This window comes from Athene cunicularia (assembly GCF_003259725.1).
Source record: "Athene cunicularia isolate RWA chromosome 1 unlocalized genomic scaffold, athCun1 chr1_part2, whole genome shotgun sequence".
Taxonomy (NCBI): Eukaryota; Metazoa; Chordata; class Aves; order Strigiformes; family Strigidae; genus Athene; species Athene cunicularia.
In genome coordinates this window covers 65,829,676-65,841,945 of record NW_020799092.1, presented here as the reverse complement: position 1 = coordinate 65,841,945, position 12,270 = coordinate 65,829,676, and the positions used below count along the sequence as shown (strand labels likewise).

The 12,270-nt window shown below is 37.1% G+C and overlaps 1 protein-coding gene across 1 annotated transcript in view; it reads left to right on the top strand.

Annotated features, from left to right (window-relative positions):
* TBC1D22A (TBC1 domain family member 22A) overlaps positions 1-12,270 on the top strand; it is a 210,441-nt gene that overhangs the window by 71,451 nt on the left and 126,720 nt on the right. The window contains exon 9 of the mRNA XM_026868331.1: positions 10,600-10,709. Within this exon, the coding sequence (XP_026724132.1) occupies positions 10,600-10,709 (110 nt within the window). The remainder of the gene's footprint in view (positions 1-10,599; positions 10,710-12,270) is intronic.

Sequence of the window (12,270 nt, the reverse complement as noted above, 5' to 3'; positions counted from 1 at the left end):
GCCACCTGGTTAGTCAATAACAGAGAATCTGCTAAGCAAGCTGGCCCTGGTCAGTCAAACTTCATACATACTATGGATGGGGGTAAAACCCACGTAGTGTGCATTAGGAATGTGTTGGGGAAGTCAGTTTGGATTATTCCTGCATTGGGTAAAGGTAAACCCATGCTTGGGATTACTTTTGCCCAAGGATCTGAGTACACTTGGTGGGTGATGCAGAAGGAGATTCGATGTGTGTGCCTCAGGGAGATTTGATTTCAGGTGAGAACAGTCAATCAACCAGACTGTCAAATAATCCTGTTATTGCATTTAGTGCCTTGCAACAACCCTGTGCCACATCCAAAGCCTCCTGCTCCGCTGACTGAGCCACCTCCACTTCATTCCATTCCTCAGCCTTGTAGACTGTCATAACAGATGGAACCCGATGTTATGGAGCAAAATAACTCAGCAAAAAGTTTGGAAGTATAGCCCATAGAATAAAGGAATGGTATCTGTGCGACCTGGAAATAAAAGGGGTGGTGATTCCTTAAGATATATTTGGAAACTTGAGCATAATGTCAGTGGTATGGAATGAGAGGTGGAGACTCTCCTGGTTTCGACCAGGATGGAGTTAATTTTCATTGGAGTATTTCATACCATGTGATGTCCTGCCCAGGTGGGCAGTCTTGCTCTGCTCTCGGGGTCTGTCTCGCTTGCACGCACCCGTCTGCTCGTAGGTGATGTTGCTGTGGGGCAATTGTCACCACATTCGGTAAGCCACTGTTGCATTTTACCCTTTTTCTTTTGAATTCACTATTGTTACTGTTGTTCTCTTGTTACATTTAGTAAACTCTGTCTTTTTATTCAACCCATGAATACTCTTCTTTTTCTCCTCCTGTATCTGACCAGTGTGGGGAGGGGAGGTGAAGGGCCGGCCACAGGCCGTCTGGCTGCTGCTGAGTTCAAACCTTAACATTTAGAAAAAGCCTGAGTAGAAAAAACTTATTAAACAAGCATGTAGGTCCATTAAAGGAAGTTTCTCACTGATTTTCTGATTACTATTCTGTAAAATCTGGAATTAGAGAATAAGTGTATGAAGTATTTACTCTTTTGTGATAGAACAAATTGAGAGTACTTGCAGGGTCATATGTTAATTTTGAAGAGCATGAAAATTAAAAGTAATCAAGATTACAGTGGTTTTGTAGATTATTTCCCCTTTTCACCAGGTCGAAGGAGATTTCAACATTCCCCATGTGCAGTGAAATTATTTAGAGAATTAATATTAATAAAATAAAATGATTAATGTTTAAAACATCATTTTTATACAGTTGTATAAAGATATTTATCTTCCTATTGCATTTTAAGAAATGGTGTCAGATCAACTGAATAGAAGTGTAAGGTTATTAATAGTGTTAAAATAGACAAGCTACACATTGTGTGTGTGAGAACATGATTGGTAATAGGGAAATATTTTAAATATAGTAAGGTCATGTTTACCTAAGCCTGGACTGATGTGATGATTGAGATTTTTTTTTTTTTTTTTTTAATTTTACCTTTGTGACTGCAGTATCAGAAAGAAAGAAGTTTTTATTGGGTGATTAATCCTTAATGGCTCAAAAGTTATTTCTATCAGATAAATATGTAATTAGGATTTTTTCAATAAGAGATATTGATGTGGTTATGTACATATTTAATTAGGTAATTGTTACTCTAAGAATTTACATTTAAATGCCCTATTATGCCTGATCTTAGAAAAACAATGCTTTAGTGCAGCAGTGGCTGAATAGATGTTTCATAAGGCTTTTTGAAAAATGAGTTTGAACTGGAATATGTCATATTCTAGATGTAGAAATATTACTGTGCACCTCTGCAATCATATGCACATAGTTTTGAAGTTTGTATACTTAGCTGATAAATTTTAGATATGGTCTGTCTGAAGATAAAACATCTAAAGTAGAATACAACAAAGTAAACTTTATACAGACAAGTACCTACCTGTGCATGTAGTCAGAATGATTTCCTTGCACTTCTGCAGGTGCTATATATATTGACTCGAAATATATGGTAATACTTTTTATACATTAGATGAGAAATACATTTATGCAAATCAGTGCTTAAAAAGTACAGTTTTAAGATACTCAGATTATTAAACTTTCTAATGTTTCTATTTGTTATTTATATATTTGTATATTGGGTGTATGTAAAGATCAATCAAAACTTATCTTACAGTCTGTTTCGGGCTTCAGCACTGGATCTTTCATATACCACTATCCATTATGTCCTCTATCTCCCACTGCAGTGATTTCATCTGAGTGTTTTGCCTGATTCTGAGTACTGAGACACCATTTCAAGATAAAAAGCTAAAATTAAAAAATTAATAAGGCAATTTCTGTTTCATTAAAAATTAGTTTCCTTTGAAAGAATGTATTCTTTATTTAATAGAGATATTTTTTGTATGGGTTTGCTTAGTGTAATGAAGTAGTAGACTATCAAATTAGGTTCAGTTCTTTGCCAGTGTATAAAGACTGAGTGTTGGTGCTGGTGTAACAGGTTTAGAGAAATTCTGAATGCAGGTTGCCTTTCTATTAGTTGCATTTGAACAAAGATGGACGCAGATGGCTATTTGGAGTCATTGTGAAGGGCTGCTATTTACTGTAACAATATTATTAACCCATTTTAATAATATCATACCTTTTCAGTATTTTAGTTCTATTTCAGGATGTGATTTCTTCATAAATAAAATTCTCTGCGAAAGTAAAATTTTCCAGTTCTTTAATGCAAAAATTTGTACTATATGATTCCATCTGTCTGTAGTGGCGGATATTTTTACACATAATTTTTAATGAAATGGTGAAATTCAAGTATTTTTTAAGAAGAAATCAAGTATATCTGAAAGACAGAGAACAGATATGAACTTAAACATTTTGAACAACCTCCCTCAAAATCATAAGCTAGCCTCAATCTCATATTAAAACCTATTTTTAATGGAGGCAAGCCATTATTACCTGTTTAGCATGTTTATTTTCTACTGTTATTCACAGAATCATAGAATGGTTTGGATTAAAGGGACCTTAATGATCATCTAGTACAAACCCCCTGCCATGGGCAGGGACACATTCCACTAGACCAGGTTGCTCCAAGCCCTGTCCAACCTTCCCTTGAACACTGCCAGGGAGGGGACATATTGCAGCCTCTCTAGGCAACCTGTTCTAGGGTCTCACCATCCTGACAGTGAAGAATTTTGTCCTTTATATCTAACCTAAATCTGCCTTCTTTCAGTTCAAAACCATTATCCTTGTCCTATCACTGCACTCCCTGATAAAGAGTCCTTCCCCATCTCTTCTCTAGGCCCCCTTTAAGTACTGTAAGATTGCTCTAAGGTCTCCCCGGAGCCTTCCCTTCTCTGGGCAGAACAGGGAGGTGCTCCAGGCCCCTCATCTTTTTGGTCTTCTCTGGACCTGCTTGAGCAGGGCTGTGTCCTTTTAATGCTGGGAGCCCCAGAGCTGGACACAGTACTCCAGGTGGGGTCTCACAAGAGCAGAGTAGAGGGGCAGAATCCCCTCCCTCATCCTACTGGCCGCACTTCTCTTGAAGTAGCCCAGGATACCATTGGCTTTCTGGGCTACAAGCACATGTTGCTGGGTAATGTTCAGTTTTCCATCCAGTAATACCCTCCAGTCCTTTTCCTCAGGGCTGCTCTCGGTCCACTCATTGCCCAGCCTGTACTTCTGCTTGGGATTGCCCTGACCCATGTGCAGGATCTTGCGCTTGGCCTTGTTGAACTTCATGAGGTTTATACGGGCCCACCTCTGCAGCCTGTCCAGGTCTCTCTGGATGACTCATCCCTTCCCCCCAGTGTGTCAGCTGCACCACACACCTTGGTGTCATCGGCAAACTTGCTGAGGGTGCACTCAGTCCCACTGTCCATGTTGTTGACAAAGATGTTAAACAGCGCCAGTCACAGTACTGACCCCTGAGGATTGTCACTCATCACTGGTTTCCACATGGGCATCGAGCTGTTCATCACAACTCTTTGAGTGCGACCATCCAGCCAATTCCTTATCCACTGAGTGGTCCATCCATCTGAGACAATGATGTCATGCACGACAGTGTCAAATGCTTTGCACAAGTCCGGGTAGATGCCATCAGTTGTTTTTCCCTTATCCCCCAATGCTGTAACCCTGTTGTAGAAGGCCACCAAATTTGTCAGGCACAACTTGGCCTTATTGAAGCCATGTTGGCTGTCACCAGTCTCCTCCCTGTTTTCCATGTGCCCTAGCATAATTTCCAGGTAGATCTGCTCCATGATCTTGCCAGGCACAGAGATGAGAGTGACTGGTCTGTAGTTCCCTGGGTCTTTCTTTTTTCTTGTTTTAAAAACAGAGGTAATTGAAAAAATAAATCTGTAAGTAGTTGTAAGAATGTTTTTATTTTTCATTTTATCCTTATGTCTTTGCCTTTGGGAATGCATACAGTTAAAGCTGTTTCTAAAGTTATTCATTCTTTTTGCACTGTGGGATGTTTCAGAAGCATACCCTGGGAAAGAGTAAAGAACAGCTAATACCATGCTTACGGGAATGAACATATTCAGATTGGTATGTCATTGACTCTATGCTACAGCAGTTTTCCTCCAGGCAACTCTTTTACTGCCTTCTACAATTACATAGATAATACGATAAAGATCTCCGCAGGAAACTGAAGAAAATGAGAGACGTTGCTGTGAGACTTTGTAATCGGGAAATTTTATGCAGTGATCTTTTTTCTTCAGATATTGATACGTGTACATGTTGGTCTGCTGTTTTCCCACATATTCTTGTTATTTAATCTTTATATTACTGTCCATTCACATTTCACTCATTGAAAATGAATTTAAAGTTATCTAAAACCAGAATTTGCAATTCTTTTTTCAAGCACAAGTCTTAAATTGAAATATTTCATATACTTTTCCTGTGGTTATTTTGGCTACTTCTGGTTTTTGTCCTGAAATACCTTCTGCTCTTTTTTTTCTAAGCTTCTCTAGTGTGTTTATTTCTTCATCCAAATATGTCAAAAAGGAGTAGTAACATGGAGCTTTTTCCCTTAAAGCTGCATGGAAGAAGAAGCACTTTGCACTATGTGCCTGCACAAAGATATGAATAAACATTAAGTGTGATGTAAACTATTATTTTGTGTATTATTCTGCCCATAAAATGTACCTTAATGGGAGCTTGTCATGAAAATGGATGGCCTTTTTTTATCTCAGCCGTACTGTGTAAAAGGGTCATTCACGTACTCAGAGCCACTTTTTAACTCCCTCAATAAAGTGGAGCAAGTTAAGGTGAATTGATGCAGGAGAAACTGTTGAATGTCACTGAGCACTTGCTTGTTTGGCAGCTTTGGTGATGCTGTGCCTTCTTTGTTAGATTTAGTGTTCTTTGTTAGATTTAGTATCTGCATGGCTTCTACAGTATAGCTCCTTGTTCAGCGTAGACACATTTAAATGCGCTGGGTTAGTATGTGTAGCGGGGAAAGGGGCTACAGCAGTGGCCCCTGTGAGAAGCTTCTCGAAGCTCCCCTGGCTCTATGTCAGACTTGCCTCTGTCCAAAGCCAAGCCAATTAGTGATGGTGGCTGCACCTCTGTGATACCGTATTTAAGGGGAATCTGGGAGGAGGAGTTGGAGTTGGGAGGAGGACACCTCTGCAAACACAGAGATCTGTGGAAGAAAAGAGGAGGAGCAGGGGAGGTATGCAGGTGCAATTCCGCCCTGCAGTGAGAGGGCAGCCTGTCCCCTGCAGCCCGTGGAGGTCACCAGTGGAGCAGATGCCCCCCTGAAGCTTGTGGAGGACCTGACACCAGAGCAGGTGCCTGTGCCTGAAGAAGGACAAGACTCTGAGGGAAGAAGCAGCTCCAACTGTAGTTGGGTGCTGAGAGAATTGTAACATGCCAGGGGGAATCATGCTGGAGCAGCTAGGAAAGCATTGCAGCCTATGGGAAGGACTTAACATTGGAGAAATTTTATGGAGTACTGTCTCCTGCAAGAGGAGAACCATGCTGAAGTAGGAGAAGCATGTGAGGAGTTCCCTGTGCCCTTGAGGAGAAAGAAACAGCAAGACTGACTGTATCCCCCATTCCCTGCCCCCTGTGCTGCTCAGAGATATCTGAAGCAGAGCTGAGCCTGGGAAAAAGAGAGGGGTGGGGGGGAAGGTGTTTTTAGGTTGTGGCAACGCTTCTCACTGTCCTACTCTGTCAAGTGTCGTTGTTGTTAGTGTCTGAATTAAATTTATGTTCTTTTTTTCTTTTTCTAACGAGTCTGCCTTTTGTCTGTGAGTCTTCCCTCCCTGTCCTTGATTCCTGAGGTTTTTGTTTCACTTTTTCCTTCCCAGCACTGGGGGGGAAAGGGTTGAGTCAGTTGCTGCATGGTGCTGAGTTGCCTTCTGGGCTCAAACCATGATGCAACCAATATAATATACCAAAATATACTTTGCTGATCTAATGAGAAATGTATTTTAATATATCTCTAAGTAATTAGATTTACTCTTTAAAATATCTTATTGCAAAGTTTTAAGCTAAAGTATGAGACAGTTGTTTTACATAGGGTAAATATTGCTAGTTAAAACACAGTTATAATACTTATAATACTCATTAAGATACAGTTGAGTTGTCTTAGAAGATTTTTTTAATGTATTTCAAAAGTTTATTATCTGACATTAGAAGAGATGACTTAGTGGTGCATGAGAAACATAGTGGAACTAAAATTTAGACTGTAAGTAGCTTGTATATTTGAAGAACATATTAAAAAATCCTGAATATTTGTTTTACATTTAAGAAACTTATGAAAACACTAGAGATCATTCAGTATAAGCTACAAGAAAAACATAATGTTCTTGAATGTCTCTTCCAAAGAGAGAGACAGAACAAGAAACCTAGATTAGTACTTTTAAAAAGTGCTATTTTTATTTCTGCAATGGTTTAGTTGCAACTCTGTGACATTATATTTAGGGACTATAGATTCTTTTATTGAAAGAATTGGATGGTTCATAAATGCTATCTGTATCTTTGTGCTTGGTGATGAAAAGTAGTTGGAACCATTGGAAGATGTTTTTTAAAAACTATATTCTATTTTCTGGGGAAAAAAATAGTAAATTTTTCTTTCTAATTTGATAGTCCTTCCTTACTAGAAAAAATAGAATCTAGTTTTTCCAAAATATTAATTCTGGGTTGTCTTTGCTGTCCAAGTTGCTTCAGCCTTGCTTCTTAAACTGCCGTCTAGGCAATCCTTTAAATTCAAATTATAGCCAATATTGAGAAGTAGGATTTTCTTTGATGTGATTCATCTAATTTATTTTAGTTTTGCACTTTAGAACAAGACAGCTAGTACTTTGTCACTACTTGTTTTTCTGTGTTGGCTGTGAAGGGAGGTAAGATGCCCGCCTTCAATGGTTAGGTGTATCTTCAGCTTTTTTATTGGTTTAAGTTCTGGTATGAGAATAGAGTGTGAAATGGTAGATTTTGAAGGAGAAGGACAAAAAAGACGAAAGATTAGAAAGATGAGAAAGGGAAGATAAAAAGTCATTTTTGTTTATCTTCTCTTGCCCCTATGTAGAAGCATTATTGTGCTGTGCTGTGGTTTATAACTTCCTTTTTGTTCAGAAATGTGATAGCGGCATTATGAAAAGAAAAGGTGCTCAACGGCAGGAAATTTGCAAAGGAGCACGCTATCTGAGTAGCTGTAATCTCATTCTTTCAGCAAGTGTTTAGTAAAGGTGGGCCTGAAGATTGCTTCTTTTGAGGGAAATAAAGTTCAATGTATGATTGTGTTTTATGTAAGTATGAACTCTGTTTCATTTATTGTTTTTTTCTGTAGACATTGAGTCAGGGAGAGAATGGGTTTCTCCTTTTTAGCTGTTTAAAATACTGAAATGAAAATTAAGAATATTGACTATTTTTTCCACTGGGGCACTGGTTTATGAATATATAGTAAATATAAACTGTATAACTGTAAGACATTTTTATGGGTTAATATGTATAGGGTATACAAAAAAAATTGTTCCTGCTAGAGGATACATTGTTCATCTTTTCTGTCTGGAAAAGTTTTTTTTTTCTAAATTAAGGGGAATTTTAATCCCTAATTGCTTAAAATTGTGGGATTTTCTTTTTTGTTGTAAAATCTCAGGGTGTATCAGATTGAAGGTAGATAGGTGCATAAATAATATTGAGTTTTTCACAGGTTCATATGGAAGTTTTAATTTTAAACTGACTTTTTCTATCCATGCTAAGTGTAGTAACTTTCAGTCTTACTGTGACTGAGTCATGTGAGTACTCTTAGTAATTCTTCTGTTAGTGGATTTTGGACATATTGATATTAATAATAATTTGCTACTTATTCTGTACTTTGAGGGACCTTTCTGTTGTTGTCTTTTTGAGCTGCAAAACTGGCATTTCAGTTTGGATTAATTTTGCCAAATGTACATCACTGGCTACTTGTCTAATCTGATTTAGGTTTCTTAATTGCTAGATGCTTTGGTTTTTTTCTTGGTTTTGGTCTGTTTGCCTTTAGTTCTTTGTTGTTATCTCCACTGTATCCAAGCATCTTTGCCATAAAAAAACTTTTTTCTTTTATATCGTGCTAGGCTTTTCTCTTAACATGCTTTTTCTGAAGGGGTTAGATTTAATACATGAAATGAACCCGAGTTTGTTCTAGAGGCTGTCTTTAACAAGGGAAGTCTAATAGAGAAAATAATGGGAACTGAACAGAAAATTGTTGGAGGGAGTTTTACCTCTTAATTACTGCCTATGTTACCCCTGTCTTCCACAAAGCATTGTGCGAATTTTCTGTTCATTTCCGAGAGAGGTGTATGATACTGATTTCAGGGAGTGGGGGTGGGGAGTGTCCATCTTCCTTTTTGACTGGAGGAATATCCTGCTGACATTGGGTAAAAAGTTTTTTCTTCCTCACAAAAGTATCTGCTATTAAAAAAAATATTGCTGTTACAGCCTGCTACTCAATCTTTCTTCATTGTTTTGCAAGTTATACCTGTGTTTAATATATAGGGTATTTAAAATATATTGGTACTTGTTTGTTGATCTTCTTTTAAAAACTGGGTTTTTAAAACTACTCCAATGCTAAGATTGCATTCCTTTAGTAACCAGTAAGTAACTACTGGTGCATTGTTTACAATCCTGCAACCTTTGAGATTATAGCGTGCTTTTATTTTATTGAGTCTCCACTGAAATCCCCTATTTTACTTACCAGGTTCTCCAATATCTTAACTAAAGTTTTATTAGCATCACCTGATATCCTGTCCTACAGCTATTAATATTTCACAGTCCAAACCCAATGATCCCTTAGAAGATGCACACCTGCAGAGACACCAGGGCAAACGAATGCTTGGGAACATCTTGCTACCAGTGTCTACTAGTAGTGGTAAAATCACTGGTATATTAAAATTATTTTATAATGTGTAATGCTTATGGTTATTACCAGTTGACAAATAAGTGCTTTAAAGTAGCATAATCCAATGTGACAACCTAAAGATCTACTTCGGCTTCTGTAATGACATACTGCAAAGCTATGAGACAGATAGCAGAGGAGGTTTAAGATATTACATGTTCTCGGTTTTCTTTTACTGTTTATTCTATGCTGCCTTGCAGTTGTGTAATGGAGGAATTTCCTTCTTTGGCGTATCATGCTCTGTTTGAAGTAGAATCAAACATCTCTCTCTTCTGCACCAACCTCTCCTTGAGAAGAAACCACAGCTGGGAAAGATGCTTCTTTGAGTCTTATGTTGATACAGTAAGACACTGTGACTTGCCGCAAGAGGGAAGCTACAGCATTTATTCAGAGCATTCCGAGCACATGTTAAACTCTCATCTGGAGTTTTATGGAAGCTTTGGGAGGTAGCTGGCAAGGGAGCACATTCTGTGTTCTTTTCAGAATGGATTAAAAATAAATCAATGTGACTTAGATGGTAAAATTTCAGTTCATAGCGAAATGTGAATTTCTTCTAACACGCTTGTGTGAAAGACTCGGTTTCCATGAATTAGACATAATTTTTCAGTATTGAGAATCATGGCTTTTTCTGGGGGGGAGAGTTGGAATCATCTCTTTCCTTTTGTCTGATTTCCTTCTGATTACAAATGCTTGTCTGAAAAACAAATATTTATTGAAAAGCTGTAGTCAGCTTTCTAAATAAATTTCACTGGTTTTCTAAAAAGTATTTTTCAGGGCTTTTTCTTCTGTTAAGACTGGCAACATATTTTGTGGTGCATGATGCAAACATAGATATGTTCTGGAGAGAATGTTCATACATAGCTTGAAGGCTCTCAAAGTACTTCTGATGATCCTCTCAGGTGTGAAATGTTTAGAATGAAGTAGTTTATTATATATTAATTCTGGTTAATCAGGCATGATTTGAGATTTTCACAGTCTGCAAAAAATTAAGTATTCATTAACATTTAAAGCCATTAGATGACACAGTTGAGCAATAAATAATTCATTTAGTCCTTCTTAAAGTAAATGTGTGTTGAAGTTTCTGACTAGAAGATAAGTGATGGTTGCCTTTGTTTTCAATTATTTTCCTGTCTTTGCTTTATTCATTCTGTGCACTTCATTGACTTGTCTTTCTCTCTTTTTCTGAAACAGAAGAAGAGGAAGTGGAAAATTTTGATGTTTCCAGTCTGCCTGAAGAAGTGCTGCAGAACATAGAAGCTGACAGTTACTGGTGCATGAGCAAGTTGCTTGATGGCATTCAGGTAAATTGATTTTTCCTGTCTGCAAGTAGTGGAGTTAACCTATTAATGTCATGGCTTTGAACTACTTTAAGATTGTTGGGAAAGAGTATATCTGTGAAAAACAGGGGAGAAATAGATTTTCCCATTGGAGAAATCTGTTGGAAATTTGGCATAGTATTAAGACAGGAAAAGAAAAAAAAAAAAAACCCACACAAAACGTGCAGCTTCTTTTCATCAAAAAGTCTGTGTGTTTCATTGTAGTATGATGTTCTAGAGCAGAGGTGAAATCTCTAATTCTAGAGGTATGTGGTACACCTCAGTCAAGCATGGATAATGTCCAAGTAAAGAAAAAAATGTTCAAGTCTCCCAAGTAAAATGATCTTACTGAGGGGATGGCTTATTTATTAATTTTTAAGTCATTAATATAGCAACCTATAAACAATTGCTGTCTTAATAGTTCCTGAAACTAATTTTCTAAAACATCCATTTAAAACTTGGTATTTACGCTACTTCAGGGAGGGTTTGAATTTTTTCTATGTGGAGAAGCTTTAAGTGCAGTCAAAATTTTCTGTAAATGCAGCAAGTTACAGACTAAAAATGGTGAATTTGTGTGTATGTGTTTTCACTCATTGCGGTATAAGTTTATTAAGATCAGAAGGATCTAAAATATTAAAATATGTAGCTGAATATGTTGCATTTTTGTGAGGGAGGAATCCATACAGTCTACCATAGATTAAATGGGAGTCCAGACATCTGCATTTGATATTTAACATCTTAAACACTTTGTGCTGTGATGCTGACACACCGTAAAGTAGAAACTTCGGACTTTTCAGTTTACAAAGAACTTACCTGAATTAGATTTTACAGACTTTGTGTTGCAATAGGCATCAGATAATATTTATCTAATATATTTTTTTCACATCTGTGTTATTTGAGACAGACATTTTGAATCTAGCTAGAAGGTAAAAATATTTTGTAAACTTGGAATATATGCACTATAATAATAGTCATTGTTAATTCCTGGGTTATGATGGGACCAAAACTGACCTTTGGTAGAAATGTGAAAGTTTCTGAAAGGTGATGATTTGTATTTTGCACTGGCAACAAAAAAATGGTTTTAGTGATGTTTGGTAGGCAGATGTTTGCAGTCAGGGTTCATTTGCTGTTTTCAGTGAGCTGATTAGAAAATAAATTATGGTTACAAATATCTAGCAGATTGCTGCTGCTTCTTTCATTTTTTCTAATGTTCATACCTACTCTTTCTCATTATTCTCTGCTTTCAAATGAGCTATTTTGTGTAGTGTAGAAGATCTTTTCTGTGAAATTGTTTCAGTATTATTTTGGTGACAATAGAAATTGTTACAGGGATAGTAAAACTTGGCTTGATTTATTCTTAACATTATCTTAAAAAATAAGGTGATAGACAAGTGCTTTTACTGTATGTATTAGATTCAATCCTTTTGATAGTTCACATGTAACTTTATTTGTTTCAAAATACTTTGGACAAATGCTCAAAAATTTGAGATTGTTTCTCCAAGTGGTTTTAATGTAGTAAAAACCCTGTAGATTGAATTTATGTGTG